The sequence below is a fragment of the Parasteatoda tepidariorum genome, chromosome 6, assembly GCF_043381705.1.
Source record: "Parasteatoda tepidariorum isolate YZ-2023 chromosome 6, CAS_Ptep_4.0, whole genome shotgun sequence".
Lineage (NCBI taxonomy): Eukaryota > Metazoa > Arthropoda > Arachnida > Araneae > Theridiidae > Parasteatoda > Parasteatoda tepidariorum.
The window spans coordinates 90,828,032-90,848,026 of record NC_092209.1 but is presented as its reverse complement, the minus strand read 5'-3'; the positions used below and the strand labels follow the sequence as shown (position 1 = coordinate 90,848,026).

General features: G+C 29.7%; 1 protein-coding gene across 2 annotated transcripts in view; it reads right to left on the bottom strand.

Moving 5' to 3' along the window:
• Positions 1-2,642: 2,642 nt before the first annotated feature.
• Positions 2,643-19,995, bottom strand: part of LOC107445617 (HIF-1 transcription factor component sima) — a gene marked incomplete at its 3' end in the record, with an annotated part of 147,741 nt that continues 130,388 nt past the window's right edge. For both annotated transcript variants that reach the window (XM_071182872.1, XM_071182873.1), the window contains 6 exon segments: positions 2,643-3,166; positions 6,933-7,051; positions 9,662-9,802; positions 11,939-12,087; positions 12,509-12,687; positions 14,249-14,396. In XM_071182872.1, coding sequence (XP_071038973.1) covers positions 2,643-3,166; positions 6,933-7,051; positions 9,662-9,802; positions 11,939-12,087; positions 12,509-12,687; positions 14,249-14,396 — 1,260 coding nt within the window.

Sequence of the window (19,995 nt, the reverse complement as noted above, 5' to 3'; positions counted from 1 at the left end):
ATAATAAACTGGCTTGCGTAAACATAATAAATATTTCTAAATAATTCTTCATGTTTAATATAAGACAATTTTTTATTCAAAACCATTTTGAACATTAATGTGTTAATTAATTTCTCCGGCTAAGTTGGGTTCCTCACAGTTCACTACAATTCCAAATAGTTTGCAGTCACTACATTAAAAAAAAAAAAAGGTAGTTGTAGTTAACGACATTTGTAACAAAGAATAAAATACAAAAATAATGTAGTTTCAATAACCACTGATAAAAATAATGATTTTTTTAGAATAAAAAAATATAATTTTTTTTTTCATAAAGGAAAATATTTCTAAGCTTTAAATAAATTTGAGATTTCCAAGAATATGAAACACTTTTTTATTTAAAGAACACAAGTGTTAGCATTAATTTCATGACAATCAAATATTGGACATTACAAAGTCAGCATTTGATTCACAGAACAGGTAAAGAGACCTTTCAGAAATGCCATACTTGGAAGGGGTTCCTAAAATTGTGACAGAGAGTAAAAAGTGTGGCATCAAATATTTTGATAGAAACTAAAAAAATCAGCAGACTAAATATTTTTTTAAAAATATTTTCCAACAAAATAAGAACACATCTTTCAATTGTTAAGCTTACAAATATCAATGAATGCATTGTTAAAAAACGAAAACTTTGAGCACATATTTTGCTTTGGAACAGCAAATTTTTGTAATATAGGATGGAATGGTAAAGAGGGGTCAAAATAATTTTTTTAAATAAAAGTGTGACAAGTATGAATCCCTTCTACTTGTAGAAAAAAGCATTAGTTTGATGCTGTTTAAAAGAATAAATAAATAAAATGTAACAATCACTGAACATCAAATTTTTTACATATATGTAAAAAATTAGCTTAAAAATTTTTAAAAACATTACCATAAAATGATTCAGTTTAAAAATAATGCATTGAACTTTATTTGGTTTTGATATTGAACTTTTCGTTAAAAAAAAACCGTCATCTCTAATGAATTTCACAAAAAATTGAGACAACTGGGATCATCAGTTCATTAAGTTAAGGTTGACAATCCATTTTTCAACTGCTATCATCACATAAATAGAAGCTATTAAAAATGGTTCTCTCTTAAAACATCGAATTGCAGAACTTTCAACAATAGGAAAGCTTTCAAATCACAACAAATTCAACATGAAGTTTGCTATATATAAACAAAAAAATTTGCATTGGTGGATATAAAAATCATAAATTTACACAACAATCCTAAATTATTCAATATAATAAATATGTTTATCAAATATAAAGGTATTCATATAATATTTGATATAATAAACAGTATGAAAAATAGTGGAAGAAATACATATTGATTTTTAGTATTTTTTTCTACTTAATTTGATTAAAAATAATATTACATTTTGAAAGTCAAATTATTTGTGTACTAACTACAAATTTCAGATTTTTTTTTTATAAAATTTTTAAGTGTTTATTTTTATTTAAATTCATTCAGGAATTTTAGAAGGCTCAAACTAATACAATATAAAAGTTTTAATGCTAAACTAATATAAATGTTTTAATGGAATTCGAAAATGCATAAAATCTAGTGTAATTCATAGAAAAACAAAAATTTTATTATATAAATCTCTTTTAAGATCAATTTTAACATATGCTTGTGAAACCTGGCCCACATCTTGTACGGATTAGATTATGTTGGGTACCTTTGAAAGAAAGGTCTTGAGAAGTATTTTTTGAAGTTCGTGTGGCTTAGAAGAACAAATTTAGAGCTTTATCAATCATATAAAGAACCTGACATTATTAACTTTATTAAACGACAAAAAATAAAATGGGCAGGACACACTATCAGAATGGGCGAAGACCGTACCACAAAAGGAGTTTTCAATGTCAGACCAGTTGGCAAACGACAAAGAGAAAGACCTTTTGATCTTAAAAATTATAAAGCACAAACAAAAAAATAATAAGGTTAGCCTGAAAAAAACTTCTTGAGAAGGCCAAGGCCCAAACTGGGCTTTTGAGTCATTGATGATGATGATAAAACTAATATATATGTTTGCTAAATCTTTCACAGAAAAACCTCACTCGTGTTATATCATAACCCCAGAAATGGCAAGCATTTTGCTGCAAATTATTTATTGGCCATTCAAACTTGTTGATCGAGATAACAGTGTTTTTCAAACTATATTTATCATGTAGCCATAATGAATCATCAGGGTTTTAGAATGGACAAACTTTACTTAAATATTTTATAAGTCATTAAACTTCTTTGAAAAACATTGTCAATTTAGTGATGTTTTTCCTTTCTAGATGAATGCAATCAAAATCAATGAATAATTTCCAAATTTTATAAAGTATGAGTTCAGATAGTAGTCAGCATTTGGAGTAACTTTTTAAATAATAAAACATTAAATCAAAAGTGCTTTTCATTTTCATAAAGTCGCAGCTTTATTTCATACTGCCGTTTAGGGCCATTTTCAGAATCAGCATAGGCGGTGGTCAAAGAGGTTGACCTTACAGACAAAAATAATTGCCTTATGTGATGACACAGCCTTTCAAAAAACAGCCATAAGATAGCTAAGCAATGAAATTAAACAATATTGTAACATTTCAGTGTGCAAATCAGTGCTATTAATATAAATATATTACCAGAACATGAAAGTCCGTTGTCAACTTTCAGGCGTTTGGGACTCTCTGTTGGTCCCAAACATGAAGGACTGAATCTCTTTGGGGGAGGGTCTGGCGGTTGTTTGTGCTCAATAGGAGATGTTGGAAGTTCTGATACAGAGACCTGAACTTTAATCAGACGATCATTCACTTTAACAGTGGCAATGTGAGAGCCGAAGGGTGGAGTCTTCCGCTCATTCTGACGCCTGGCATTGGACTTTCCAACCTGTTTCTTTATTGGAATAGTGTCAAGCATGATTATGTGCCCACTACTCGAGTGGTTGTTACCATTTCTGGAAGGTGTGAATTGTTTTTGTTTCATAGTTGAATTTTTCTGAGCAGGCCATCGCTTGGAAAGCTCTTTTCGCACTTTTTCTTGTTGTTTGTTTGTTGTGAGGGTGGGGGGCTTCTTCATGTCCGATTGTAACAAGGCAGCTAGACTGGACTTCAGAGAGTTTTCATTTTGTCTGGTGGAAATGACTCGAGTGGATTCTTGGTCAGATGTCCTAATGAACAAATGAGTACATGTGATTGCAATATATACATATGTAAAAATTACAAGAATAAATTCTGCAAAAATTATCTATTTTTCAGATTAAAAAAACATATAAAAACATGATCAACGAATATTGTACTAAAAGCACAGAACTTATATTAAAAATCCTACAGTAAATAAATGAATATAGAATAAATGTTATCCATTGTGTCATCACTAAAAACCAGAAAAGATTGAGTTGAATTTTAACCCTCCTGGCGTCAAGCCCGTTATATCATGGGCATGATTTCTGTACTAAAAGCGGCTAGCTCGTGTATGCACGGGTTCACGTTCTAGCTCTGGAGCGGCGATCACGTCTTTTTCTGAACTAGAATATTTCATTACCCCTCAACCTCCTACTGCTGACAAATTGAGAGGCGTATAAGCTGTCATCGTAAATCACTCACTGTTGTGCTAGAATATTTCTGTTTGAATAGATGTGAATAGTTTGCGTTCTTTTTCATGTTTGAACCCCAATCAAACCAAAAGTTTACCTTTAAAAAACAGATTACATTTTTATTTTCTCCAACACTTTCTAAATATTGAATTTTTTACAAAAATATTTAGTGCTTAATTTATTATACTAAATCTTTGAATAAATAAAATCGTTTCATACTTTTAAATTTCAATTAATTTTCGAAAAAGCATTTTTCATTTTAGAGTAAATAGCAGGAAACATTTCTTGTCTAAATACAAATGCAATATTTAATGAACTAATTAATGAATTTTCAATATTACTAATTTTCCATTGTATTTAACTAATTTATTTAAATTAGTTAATTTTTTTAAGTATTATGTTGCTTACAAAAAAATAAAAAAAAATTTTATCTGGCAAATGAAGTTAACTCTTAAAACACTCTCTCCTCTTTCTGTAATGTTAAAAACTTTCTCGGCATTTTTCCAAAAATCCCATCACTCAAAACACTAGTTTTATTTGTACTTTAGTTTAATGATATTAAAGCATTTTCATGGATAGAGAAAAAATTGAAATTCCTTTCATTAGTAAATACATTTCTCATACATGTGAATATATAAATGCAGCATATTTCAGTAATGATAAATAAATTTAATAGTAAACTCAAATTTCCTTAATAAATAATGATAATAAAATGTACAAGCTGTTAAAACTCCAAATAACTAAGTGAGTTATAATAAACTAAATATTTTTTTCAAGTCCACAAAATAAATGTAAATATTTTATTCCACTCAAATACATTTTAAATATACATACATTTAGATATACATTTTAAAGAAAACGATTTTTTTAAAAAGTATAACTGATTATATTTAAAATATTTAAGTAATCGTTGTGAAAATTCCAGAAACTAAAATAAAATATTAAAATCATTGCACATTTTATATATTTTAATTGTTGGATCACTTGCAAACAAGATTTTTTTTCTTTCAAAAAGATGTTTTATTTTAATTAAATTCATCATTAATTGGATTCAAAGTACAATTTTTTCTATAATATCATTCGAAATCCAAATAAAAGTGTGTGTAAACTCAAGGGTGTAAGCTCGAGTTGTGTTGTAATTATCATGTTTGTAAATATTTAGGAAACCTGGAAAGTAATGACGCTCCAGCGCATTGAATATTCGATAGTCTTAAAAATCCCTTTTTTTACGATCCGGAATTGAAGGGCTGTTGATAACGAGGGTGAATACATTCTTGATTAAAAATAAAATCTTGGTAACAAATATCAAGTGCATCGAAATGACATTACTTTCAGATCTCCCTAATATTTCATGAATTTAAAAGTTGTTCAATCCAGATGGGCGGAAACAACCAACATAAGTATTACAGTACTGACATCCATACTAAAATATGCATCGATTGATTGTCTGAAATCTAAAGTAGATGATTACATGATGTTTTTGTTAAGTTATTAAAATAGTTTTCCGAAGTTTAATTTAAAATGGGGGTACGCAAAGCGATAAACAAACCCTTATTGTGACGTAAATATAATCCAGATAATACTTATACTATTGTCCAGATATCATACTAGTGTCCATACGAGTTATCATACAGTTTCATCTAAAGGGCACGTTTTCTTTTCTGTTCATGGTCAAAAATATTGTTAAAGGTGATCTAAAAAAATGGACGTATAGTACTACAAGTGTATTGCAGAAGTTAGAGAAATGCGAAATGTAGAGAAGATTTGTCACTATATTTTCTGCAATTCAATTAAAGTCTAAACTTCGACTGCAAAAAAAAAAAAAAAACTTAAAATAAGACCTTAAATAAACTTAAAAACAAAAAATACGAATAAAAGTAAGCTAGAATTAAAAATAAAACATAAATGAACTTAAATAAAGTATACGACAATTCTACGAACTTAACAAATAAAATGATCGAAGTAATGGATAAAATTTATAATTAAAGGTCACGCAAAATACAATTCAATAACACTCTGCAACAAAATATCCATTTTACTTCATCAGTAATCTTTCGATGCATTTTGTATGCAGAATTTGCTTTTGGAATAAAAATTAACTCGCTACTTGAATAAAAAGTTCTAAAAATATTTGGCAACTAAAATGGAAGGCATTACGTTATTTTGATTCTTTGGAATTGTATATTTTTGAATTTATAAATGACGTTATAAACGAATTTATAAAACATAATCCAACAAATCATATGTTTAAAAAAAAGCGATAGCAAGTTTTTGTGCCCAACCACAATCTCAATTTCATTCATAATCCACAACATTCATAAATATATTGCTATTTATTATAAATACAATATTTTTAAAATATTACTCTTATGAATAGTAAATATGACTATTAAGGGATACAAGTTTTATTATTCTAAATATATTTTACCCCATATAAATTAAAATCACAGATAACATAACTTAATGTTAGTTTTCTTAAGAATAATTTTCTTTTAAAAAAATTTTTAAATTTAATTTTTTTATAAAATAAAAAGTTGTTATGACCTTTAATTTATTGATATTTGACCGAAGTGAAGCAGAAAATTTTACTTTCCTTATTTCAATAAATTTTTCTGCTTATGTTACATACATTCTTTAATTTTTTACTGCTAAGCTGTGCACTATAAAAAGTAAAAAAAAGAAAAAACTAAAAAAAAAAAATCCAATATTTATTTATATGCTTTTCCAATTTTGAAAAAATAATTTTTTTTTAAAAAAAAAGCATTTCTGATGTTATTTTATTGCTATAAAAAAAGTGTGCATAATCATAGTATCTTTTCTTATGTCAAAGCATTTTTATGTCATAATCATTAGTTCTAATTCTTGTCAGTTTGTTTCGATGAAGAAGAAACGCAGAACAATGTTTTTTTTTACTAACAGATAGAGAAGCAAAGTTTTTTTTAACATTTATGTAGTGTATCTACCAGTACAAAAATATAATTCCAATTCACTAGTATATAAGACATGTTAACTCCATTCTATGATGGGGTACTTTTTCATAGATGAAGGTTGACTTTGTAGGAAGCATTCTAATGGGAGATGAGGAAACATATCTGCACCACATGATCGACTACTAGATGAACAACGACTATTTCAACTCTATGCTAATAATAGAAATCAAGGCTTATTCAGATAATCGTAAATTATGCAGCATATTTTAGAACATATGAATAGTGGTGCCCTACCAAGTATAAAAGATTCTTTATTGTTATCCTAAATTAATACAAATTATGTGTAATAATTTAGGATAACCTTTAACTTTATAAACATACCAATGAGAATTTAAACCTTATTTCTTTACCTTTCGAGAGGAGGTGGCGGGGACTTTTTAGGCTCTTGAGGTCCCCACATCACAGAATTGGAAGGACTGATGAAGGGACAGAGGTCCTCTTCTGCAGTGGCAAAGGGTGCTCGCAAATCCTGAAAAATTAATTCATTATCAAAAATTTTATATATTTTTTTTTCAATCTACCCTTTTCAGAAAATTAATATAAAGAGTTCTAACTAGCTGAACACCTTTTTTGGTAAGGGGTGGGGGGGATGCAATCAATGTATTAATACTGAATAACACTACAAAATCCTGCATAAAACTGAAAGTCCATCAAAATAAAGATTAACCGTATCATTTGGCATGATGCTGATGCTCGAAATCAACTTGTCATAATTTACCACAATTTTCTCTAACACTAAAAAAATCAGATGCATCATGAATTTCTTGAATTCTGTCTCTTCTACTTAGGTACCCCAAGAAAAAGAAGGCACTATGTCTTCCATGTGCAGTATCCCCCTTGTCCACACTACACTATTCTTTTCTTTTAGAATGCTTCACTCTCCTCATAGAATATCATTCTAGGCAGAATATATTAATGAAAGAACAAATATATTAATGAAAGGGCATGCTTCCCCGCCCCCAAATTAATTTTTGTCACTCTAAAATGCTTTACCCTGTACGCATGGTCTAATTCTAAATGATAAAAGAACGACATTTTATTTTAAAAAATTGAACTCCAAAATTGTTCCTATCAACTATAGTAATGCTAAAAAATTAAGGACTTTTAAGAGCCTTGCAACAAAATTAAGTACTTTTAAGGGCCCTTATTTTACAAAATAAAAATTAAGCAGTTTTTAAGAATTTTTAAAGACTGTGGGAACCCTGTCATAACAAGGTATACCTACATTGGGTACCAGGACATATGGACATTCTTGAAAATGAGATGGTTGATGAAGCAGCACAGGCTAGTGCGATTTTCTGGGGCTCTGAACCAACTTTGGGAACTTTCCCAAATCCTTCAGGACATCTATATTTAAGCTCTATGGCAAATATTTTATGACATATACTTTGTGATTGTGAAGTCTATTCTGCTCAAATATTTGAGCATTTAGGGCACCATTGCATTCAGGCCTGAGAATTACACAAGATATTCTTGTCAGGTGCCGGTTGAACTTTGTTTCAGCTATAAAGCTATTTCGCTAATCATGATTTAGGGTTTGGGCACAATAAACCTCTGGTCGATGTTCCCCACTCTTTGGAGGGGCACAATCTCTAAGTCTAATATTATTGATCATAATGAATTTATAAAGATATGTAAAGAACTAAGCAAACTAAGAAAACTTTAATAAATTCATATTATTACAGATGTAAATTAGTGAATGGCCTGTAATAATTTATTAAAAATTTGTTAATTTTTTCAGTATTTCTTCAATGAAATGTTTAAAAAAATTTAAATAATTTTGAAATGTAAATGCAATGAGTATTGAAGCTTAAAATTTTTTTTGCAAGTAAATTATTATATGGTCCCTACACTCAGAATATTTAACAAATCTAAGATAATTTTTTTTCATTTGTTTTTAAACCAAATTCATTAAAAGATGAATTAAATTTTTTTGGAATAACATGCTGAATAAACATAAGATTTTTTTGCAGCATTTAAAATATTGAAAGAATATTGGTTGAGTATATAAAATATTGACATTTCATACTTCTTTAAAATATTGCTTCTAAATATTATTAAATTAAAACAAATTAACAGCACTGGCATTTGTCAGCTGTTGAGGCAGCCAAAGCCTGCAAGGGGTAGTTGCGTTGACAAAGAAGAATAACACAATAATATAAAGCTATAAGTAAAAAAAAAGCAATAAAAAATTAAAAAATTAGGCAATTAGTGGATGGCCCCTCAGTTAAAAATCCTATATATAAAAATCTCAATTAATTCTTATCTTTATTAAATTAAATGAATAAAAGGGAAAATTTTGAATGAAAATTTTGACATGATGATGACTTGTGATTGCTCTGGGGACCTACATGAAAATAAGTAATTAGTGAATAATCCCAGAGTCAAGTTCAAAGATTATGGTACTGACCTATAAATAGAATAATGTGAGAAGGTCATTAGCTTGCCAAAGGCAAAGACGATGGCAAGACAGTGGCAAAGACGATGGTGCTTCATCACGAGGAAATGAACATAAGAAATAAAAATTTCTATCAGGGGAAAAAAATTTGAGAGATTTTTCAAATCAATTTCAGAGGTCAGATATTGAAGCCTGAAACTAAGAATTTCTTGCAAAATGCAAAGAGAGTGCAAGAATCCTTCCCACTCCAGCTGAGTATACTCAATGCAGACCCGCAAGTATTCCATAAAACATGTAAAATGATAGTCGAGTTTATACACGATGAACCGACGGTAAGCCGAAATGCAGTGTGGTTTAATGAATTGTGAAAACGTTGACTAGAGCAATGTGTACTATGTCTTTTTGCATAATTCCTAGCGAAAATGAGAACATTGTTAGAAAAAATATGTCATTTCGGAAAATTGGAAATTAAGTATTTTTTTAAAAACACCCAATGTGAAAAAGTACCCTAAAGGGCTTTTAAAAAACGAAAATTGAAAATTAGCATCTTTAAGCACTTTTTAAAAATGTTATGCATCCTGCTTTTACAACATTATTGAGAAAAAATTCATAAAAAAACTGAAAAACATCTAATTACACGAATGGCAGAAAAGAATTAAAGTGAAACCGGAGAATACTTACATCTGCATTGACAGAGGGGGGCATCGTAAATTTAAGTTCCAAATTGAGAGAATCTAAGCTCGGTACATCTGGCATACAATTAGAATCTGGAGTGTTTGAAGTCGTGTTAAAGTGGACTGGGGATGTGCTGTTACTGGTGGCCTAAAAAATAACACTAATGATCATTATTTTCTACAGTTTATTTTAAAAATGGATACAAAAAAAAAAATGGGGGGGGAGGAAACTTTTTTATAACATAAAAAAAATATTTCAATACAAACAGTTTACTATCCCAAATTATCTCGAATCATTAAAAAAAGTTAAATGTTAGTCTTTGTATATGCTAACATTTTCATAATATGAAAAATCATCTTATTATTATTTTTTTGCTTTGCTTCAGGCCGAATAAAAACGTGTTAAAACAAAACGTATTGACGCATTCTGCTACACCCGAGTTTACTCTTGATAATAAATATTTGCAATATCTACAAACTCGAGTTAACACGGGATAATCAGGGAAGCGATTAATGGATTGAATGTAAACAATAACAAACTTCCCAAAATCTTAAGAAATTTAGAAAACCTCCGCTGTATCCCTTCGCTTATCTTATGCTTACGAGGCAATGTGTGAACAGGCTTGATATTCTAGGAGGTTTCATTAGTGTGATTTGTTTACACAGTCAACCATCCACAGAAAATCAATTTTGTTTAACCTTTAAAATATTTGAAATAAAACATTATTTACTTGATGACAGAAGACAATTAATCCCATTTTAAATTTTCATTTCCTTTAAAAAAAAAAAGAGAGAGAGAATAAGATACTTAAAGGGGCCAGTTGTAATTAATATTACTAGTCATTGATTAAGAGTAATTGATACTATGTCAAATAAAATGTTAAATATTTTAATACAATAATAAAAATAGAATCGTCATGGCTCTGGGGATAGAGTACTTGCATCCCAATAATGTAACCCAGGTACAAATCCCAGTGATGGATGGCCAATTCGAATTCTGCATCTGGCACGCAAAGACTACTGGAACATGGGTAAGAGTCCCCTTGCCATCAGGCTAACCGTGGGGTTTTTCGTGGTTTTCCTCTACATGAAACGTAAATTTAAGTTAGTCCCATCAGAAAGTCTGCCACAAAGACAAACTTTTCCTAATATTTGATCCAGGAATTCCCCTAGCTTCTGGATTTGGTTCAAAATTATAAGGCTTCGGAGTTGAAAGCTGGTAGTTGTTAACTCTGAGTTTTGCCGGCTGTTCAATGCTGGTCATAAAATAAAATGCAAAATAATAAACATAAGATTTTAACAATTCAAAATCTGAAAATTTTGACAGAGTAGATAAGTTAGACTTCCGAATATGAATAGAATGGTCAATCAGCGCATTTCCACTAATTTAAATACAGTCAGACCTCTATTTAACGAAGTTGCTAAATCCCAATAATAAGTTCATTATATGGAAAATTCGTTAAATAGAAAATCATCTTTTTAAATTCATAAACACTAGACATAATTAAAATAACAATTGATACACCGTTACCTTGGAAACTAGTATCTACTATTCATTTTATAAATCTTCACCATAAAAGAGATCTGCATGAAAAGCAAGAATAGAGCAAAAAACTATCCAGTGTTACACTATCATATATTTTAACCTAAAAAGAGCTAAATTTATGTATAAAATTATAGCTGCATTTATTAAAAAAATAATTTTAAACATACGTTCTTAATTTTAATTGCTTCTGATAAAATCCGTTAATTTTGTTTGAGTTTTTCGTTTGAAATGCAAACAAAAAGGGAAAGGGATTTTACTGCCTTCTCTGTAAGTTAAGTGGCTTCGAAAATCGATTCAAGGTCATTCCCCCCATAAAATTCTTTAACAAGTTTGAAATGTTCTGAAGTATTTTGGGAAATAGGAAGAGTGGATTTCAAAGAAAAGTTCGTTAAATAGAAAATTTACTCCGCTATTTGAAAGTTATTTTATAATGAAATTTCCAAAATGTTCCTGGTTCCTCTAAGAAATTCGCAAAATGGAAGTTCGTTAAATAGAAGTTCGACTGCATTAGCTATAATAATAAGCACAGTTTCAATAATTTTTATGATTTTTTATAAAAGTATATCGTAACAAAAATAATAAAAGAATGAAAATAGGAACAAAAATTTAATTTAATATTTTTCTGTAAAAAGGGACATTGAAGACTTGAACGGTAATCCAAAAAATGTTGGGAACTCATACGATCAACTTTTGAGTCTGCACATTGTCATCGAAATGATGAATCAAAATTAGAATTACCAGGTTGAGAGAGGAGTCAGGGGAGGAGATAGAATCATCCCTGTAAGAGATGAAGGGATCATCACATATGTCATATGGATCATCTGGAAAGAGATCCAAATCTAGCTGCAACTTGGAATCTTTCATAGACTCTGGGAATAATAGGATATCTGGAAACATTAAAATGTTTTTAAAACTATTAGAATAATTGAAAATCACTCAGAAAGTAATTTATGACAATAGTTTTAAACTTTATGTAGTGTATGATGAAAACATTTTTAAAGAAATTATTTATAAGGAAGAAAATATGATCCACAAAAATTTTTTTTAAAAAAAAGGATAAATGAATAATTATAAAAAAAGAAAAGATAAACAATTAATTAAAGCAAACCAAAAAGTCAATATAGCAATATAATTTCATTTTTATGAATAAATAATTACACATAAAGAACAACTCATTTTTTTTGAGCGACAATAACAGACAAAACGAAAATTATATGGCCTGCATACAAAATTGGCTAGTTATGAAATTTGTCAGCTCTAATAAATATGAAATTAAAATAAAAAAATTAACTGAATACAGTTTATTACCAGCATCACAATAATCGAGGGAATCTTTGCTCATATCTGGATCTTTAAAGGTGAATGTTGCTGATGTATTGGAGGACCAAGAAGCAGGTTTGGCTCCTTCCGTTTTCTCTTCTTCAGTTATTATCTTCTCAACTTTCTCTTGTTGGCAACTCAGTATTTCATTTTGGTTCTCTGTTTTACTACAAATGAAGAGAAATTGTTTCTATATGTCATATTTCATATTTAGTTTCACCAACTCAAAAATAATGTATTGATAATTCATCAGGGTGCGTAGCTGAATCTTTCAACAAAAAATAAGCACCTTTTAAGTATTTTTTAAGTACTCAAAAATATTTTTAAGCACTATATACATTAACAAAATGCAAAATAATTTTCAGACTTTACATGATCACGATAAAATAACTAGTTTCTGACAAAGAACTCTTTTCTTGATTATATTAACCATTATAAAATGATCAAGATATTTTTCAGTTCAATATCAGAGGCAGAAAATTGAAGCTTGAAATTGAGAATATCTTGCAAATTGCACATGACAGTATAAGAATTTCACTGAACGCAGTTCAATAGTAGAACCTCAGCACATACGGACTCGCAAGTATTTCATTAAACATGTAAAATGATTGGGGCTTTTACACGTCATAGACGACGGTACGCCAAAATAGATCGTGGTTGAATGAATTGTGATAACGTTGAATAAAACAATGTGAAAAGCACACTTTTGCATATTACGTGGCGAAAATCGACGTGGTAAAGAAAAAAAAATCTCATTTTTGAAAAGGCAAATTTAAGCCCTTTTTAAAAACACCCAATGAAAAAAGCACCTTTAAGGGCTTTTAAATTACAAAAATCGAAAATAAGCACCTTTAAGCACTTTTTAAAAACACTACGCACCATGTCTTTAATTTATACATATTCTTGTTGAGAAATATCACTCTATCAATTAAAAAAAAGACTTTCCGATAGCATAGATTACCATTATATTATATTTAGATTAACCATTAAACAGTACAAACCAAGTAAGAGAAGTGTTTAGGGCATTCAAACACCACCATTGCAAATGACAATTTTCAATTTTTTTCTCTAACTACTTATTTTTTAATGTTAAAAGAAAAAGATTTGTCTGCTTTTTTTTAATGTTTTTATTAGGTAAAAAACAAGTAACTGTTTGAAAATATTTGTGCTTCCTTTTCAATGAAGCAATAATCAGTGACGATACCAAAGTATCCCTCCTTGTTGTTTACTTGCAAAGTCAGTGATTCCTAATGTTCTCAGTCAGTGTTTGTTCGAACTTAGTTATAAATGCTTTACAGGGAAAACTTCTCAGAATAGTTTCCACTTTAGTATGGAAGCAAGATGAAGAGGGAGGGTGCTTGAATAATAGACTAAAAAGTTTACTACTGAAGCACCCTTATTGATAGTAGACTAAAAACTTTCTGGTTGCTCGTTATAATTAGTGAAGTAATTCTTTTTATATGCTGTTGTATTTTTCTTTTATTAACATTTTATTCCAATTTTATTAATAATTTAATCTCTAATAAGACATGTGGTGACATAGTAGACGGTTTTCAATGAACGTCATTTGTTATAGAGTTCACCTTGTCTCTTATAACTGCGCCACTTACTCACTTTTACAATTACTTTTTGGATGAACCTCAAAATAACAAATACATTTTTAATTCAATAATAGAAATTATGCTGTGAAAATTATTTCATCCATTCAGACTGATGATATGAACATACCTCAGCACATAATTAAGGCAGACGACACATTCTGGCTTCTCCTTCCCGTTTTCATATATAAGTGTCGCCTGAGTTACAACCCAAATGTAACCACCATGCTTGGAAAGGAATCTATAGTAGCCTGTTTCACACTGACCTTTGGAAAACACTAAGAGAAAGAAAAACAATAGAAAAATCAGAATTATATAATTACAACACTTTGATTTCAAGTTTAAAAAAACCAACAGTAGTGCATTCTCCCAATGGCAGAATAGAGGCCACACGGCGACATTGTAGCAGAACTTTACGGAGGTCTTGCAGAAAGATTTTTCTTTCGAGAAGGAAAAAATTTTGTTTTTTTTTTAGAATTATATTCATAAGATGCCTTTCTCTGGAAAAATATGTTTGTGATTTTTCTATCCTCATTTGAGAAGAATGAGAAATAAAGAATAATGAAGTAAAAATTTGGTTTTCTTTCTCCATAGAAATTTTCGTTCAATTTTTTTTATGCTATTGATTTCCACATGGTTTTTAAAATCCGATATTTCTAAGGGAACCGATTATCCGGAACGATCGGGACCATCGCTATTCCGGATAACTGATTTTTCCGGTTTTCTGAATCGCTACAAAAAGCCGTTTTTTTATTGTTAAACCCAACTAAAAAATAAAAATCAAGAAAAAACGATGAAGTAATACACTAATGATTATTTCCAAAATGATGGTAAGGTAAACATCTTTCAAAAAAGAAAGAAAAATCCTAAAATCTTGTGAGGAAAAAAAATTTTTTTTTTAAAAATGGCGGGAAAATTTATTGAATTTCGTTCCGGTTTTTTGATTTTCCGGTTTTCTGATTTCCGGATAACGGGTTCTGTACTGTACAATATTATTTATTACTGCAACTGTATCTCAAAATAAAAACACACATTGAGTTACCCTTTTTTGAAGAGTCCAATTTGCCTGATTTCGTCATCGATCCTTTTTTTTTTTTCGGTAGTTACTGCTACGAATATAACGATTTTTCTATTATTTTTTAAATGTGATGATTTACAAAATGCGAGAAAGAAAATAATTCGCATCCCCCCCTACAAAATGCAAGAATATCGTCCATAATATTAGAATAAAAAATATTACATATTTAATTAATTATTTTATTAGATCCAAAAAGTTTTTTTTTTTTTTGAAGTTGACATTTCTGTTACTTCAGTTTAGTAACACCTATATTGTTATTTTTAAAAGTATCTTGCAGAAATATTAGAGAGGTATGTCGCAGAGAGCCCAAAAAATTCTGCCACAGGGTGCATTCTGTGTTTTAGAACCAAGGGAAATATTACACATAAAAAACAATTCACACCTTGATACAAATAATGGCACCCCTTCATTCATTTTATTTTTCCCTTCACAATTGCCATTTAAGTTTTCGTCAATAGCGTTGAATCTTGTTATTCATAAAAGATATATGTTTATTTCAGTTGCAACATTTAGCATATGCAAGATTATATGTAAAAAAAGATTTTTTTTAAAGAAAAGTTTATATAAGTACAGTGAGCAAAATAAAAAGCAGACACCGTGAATAACTTTTGATTTAATGATCAGATCTTCATGTTCTAGGACTCTCCCTTAATGGCTCAAAGGGTTGACCTCAAACATGCTAACTAATAAAAGCAGACGATATTTTAAGTCACAAAATCATACACAAAAACGTACTTTCTTTGAATAAAGATATATTTTTTTAAGACGGTTCGAATTTCTGACCCCCAAAATATAGGGGGTAGTCGCAAATTGTGAAATACGGTCCCAATAGTTCGGTCAGGAGAACGCTCCAAAGTTTGGACTCCTTAATTTTAATTTTCTTTTTTGCTTATTTCGCTATGTCTCGAGAAATTTTTAAGAGAATCGATAAATGCTAGCACACATCTATAAATCTCGTTTATCCAAAAATGATTCCATGACAAGAAAAAAAAAACTTTAAAAGTAGAATTAATATCAAAACAAACAGAAATACTTAAGGGAAAAAATATTTACTTTTTTTTAAGAAAAAGAGAAAAAACTACGTTTTTTGTGTGGTCTAAAAAGAAAATAGGAGTAATTTTACTTTTATTATATCAAAAACAGACTACCATCCGCACTTTCCGTCACATTTTTCGTTTTGATGTAATAAAAATACAGGAAAAGCTCGATATAACAAACACGACATAGTTTGAGTAGTCTGCTATTACGACAATTTTTCCAAATCACACACAAAATACTAATATTAAAAACGCAAAAATTGCAAGTTGTTAACGAGTTAAAATTTTTTAGCAATCCAGTATAACAACCAAAAATTTTTGGAGGGAAATTCTTTATATATATATGTATATATATACATAAATTTGCGGTTTCTATGAACCATCGCGAAACATCATGGTTGGTCCATGAGAATCAAACTTCTATTTATTGTTAACCATCATAGTCTTAAAGAAGCAATTTCCATCATGGAATGATGAAAATTTTGTGCAAACCGAAATTTTTTTTAAGAAATCCTTGTTCAAACTTAATTCACCTTAAAGATATTCAAAATGTCTTCAAAAATTCTTAAGATATTCTGAAAAATTTTAAGATGTTTTAAGGTAACATTAACTCAGGAAACTTTCTTCAAATTTTCTTAAGACAAACTTAATTCATCCTAAAGATATCCAAAATGTCTGAAAAAATTCTTAAGATATTTTAAAGAATCTTAAGATGCTTTAAGGTAATTCTAACTGAGGAATATGTCTTAAGATTTTCTTAAGAATTTTTGAAGACAAACTTAATTCACCTTAAAGATATTCAAAATGTCTGTAAAATGTCTGCAAAAATTCTTAAGATATTTTGGAGATAGAGTTAAATCTTAAGAAATTCTTCAGATTTCTGAAGAATTTCTTAAGAAAATGACATTTTCTTAAGAAAATCCTAAGATTATTTTTAGTGGGGACATCAAAAACCACGAACGTATAATAGTAAATGTTGGATGGTGGTGACCATCAAATGATGTCCGACCATCATGAATCGCTCTGAAACCAACATAAACCATCAAAATGTCTTGATTGGACCATCAAGAATTTGGACTCGGGCAATAATGACCTAACGTTACAGTTGAATTAAAGCTGCTTTTCGATGCCTTGTTGGCGAGGTAAAAAACAAACAAACATAGTTTTAAAGTGCCTTTAGAGTCGAACTGGCCACATAGACACCTGAAAAAGGGATCATAAAAAGGAAACATAAAAAAAAAAAAACATTAAAAAAAATTTCAATATAGTTTTAAAACATACTTTCTCGTAATTTAATTTAATTTTGGCATTATGAATAAAATATTTATTTAGAATTTTATTTAATGAATAAGTCTGAAGCGACCTAAGAGCGACGCAATTTATGGGAACTGCATCCTCAGCCTAATGCATGTGCATAAAATTCTGAGTTTACAAACTTTGGAGTACACAAACCCCAACTACAAAATTTTGTGATTAAGGGACCCCTTACAAATCAGCCCCCTTTAAAAATAGCAAAAAAAAGAAAGGAAAAATATTTCTACGCTAAATGGTATTTCATCTTTGCAATGATGAAATATGAAGGGGGAAAAAAACACGCATACGATTTCGGCATACTATGCATAAAATTAAATGTTAACAGAATTTTGATTATACAAATCTTTCCACACTTTCCGCCTTTTCAAAGGGTTAGACTATTTCAAACGACGTTTGAAACTTTTTCGACAATCTAAGATAGAAAAAAAAATTAAAAATATTTTTGAAAACAGAATAAACTAGTTTCCTGTCATATATTTCATTGATAATAATTAAATTAAGTATTACTTTTTTTAATTTCTTTACAATATATTCTCAAATAAACTGCGTCAACTCAAAAGTGCTTTAAAATTAAATATAAAATATTTAGTTCACTAATAAAGAATGTTTAAAATTTTGCAAATCAAGTCACTAAGCGAAATCAATAACGCTTTATTATCATTTCCGATCTCGCCGTGATCTGGGCTTCAGAACAGACAAATAAATATTTCAAAAGTTAATAAACTTTTTTAAAAATCGGTAATCTAGCGACATTTCTCCAACTAGATATAAATTATCAAAATCACTACCTTTTATTCTCAGTTTTTGCGAAATTTTATGAGCCCACGTGAGCCAGTATTGGTGTAAGTTTGTAAAACATTAAAAAAAATAATCCGCAAACGATTTTCATTGTTACAAAACGATGGCTTTCCTCCATATTGACGTTGTGCGCCATTTTTAAAACATGCGTAGACAGCGCTAGCTTTAGATATAGGCTAAACTTGACCCAACAGTCATGAGTAACAGTTGCAGTTATAAAAATTGCATCGCAAAAGTAGCATCATTTCATATTACGACGGAGCCTTCGTAAACAGTCTTCCCGTCGAAGAGCGATCGAACGGTTTCGAAGAAATCGAATTAAAGAAGCGCGTTCCAGTTGCATAAGGGTGTAACCCATGATTCGTCAACCATCGAGAATATTTTAAGTCAGCACTGAGGCCTTAATCTGAGATTCGAACCTATGCCATCGCATTGGGAGGACAGAGCTCTTAACTCTTGGGCAAGGGTGGCTTTCCAATCAAAAGTTATACAGGCCAAATTATTCGACGCACTATAAGATTCCATGTAAAATCTTAATTATCAGGTAATGCTACACAGCTTTATTGTCTTTACGCGGCTAAAACCGGTTTGCACTTGCTTAAGTTCGTGTATCAATGGGCTAACATTGTAATACAATAAGTTAAAAATAAATACAAATAGAAAATATATAAAAAATCTATAATATCCATAATAATAAATAAAAAAGTATAAAAATATCTAATAATAAAAAAAAAGATAAAAACCAATTACATGCATGCTTAAATATTAAAGTATTGCACATGTTTAAATATTAAAGTATTGCAAGTGCATTACTAAAAAACTACAGTGCGTCTAACAATTTGATCTATTATTATATACTATTCTATATTTATATAATATATCGTCTAGTTTATCCTATCGTCAAATTTATATTACCTATCGTCTAATTTAACCAATGGATACAAGAACGTAAACAAGTGCAAACCGGTTTCAGTCACGTGGAAACAATAAAGTTGTAAAGCATCACCTGGCAATTAAGATTTTACATGGATTCATACAGTGCGTCTAAATAATTTGGCAAGGAACTGTACAGGTTTTCCATTTTTGAATTTGCACATTATACAATGCTCAGTCTATTAATACGTCGACGACATTTTAACGCCAATTAGGTAGCCAAGTAAGAGATTGACAACACTCTCTTAGGGTTCGAAACTATTGTAGTAGTTAAATCAATCAAAGATTAGCACAAAAGAAGAGTGTAGAGCTTTATATTTCATCTTCCGAGAATAGATAAAACCTATCATGTTATTAAAGATTCAAGGACAGGGAAAAGAACCTATTCTTGCCCGCATTCATTTTAATGTCAGTGTGTCATGCCAAACACCAGTGTGATGCCGCCGCTTTCCTCTATTCTTTTCCGTGTTGGAGAAGAACGAGAGCAAACGTCACTCAAATTGATTTCTTTTTGAGCCAAGTTTGTTTTACGAGTTGGCTCACAACAGTGAACTTGTTTGTATAATGTTTCTTTTAAATTTAAGAAGATTGGGTAAATCAGCAGCAGCTGCTCGGAATTCAATGCGGTTTGATTAACATACTCAAAACAATTTGCACCTTTCATTAAGCGATCTACCTACCTAGGGCAGTGGCGTAGTGTTTATATATATATATATA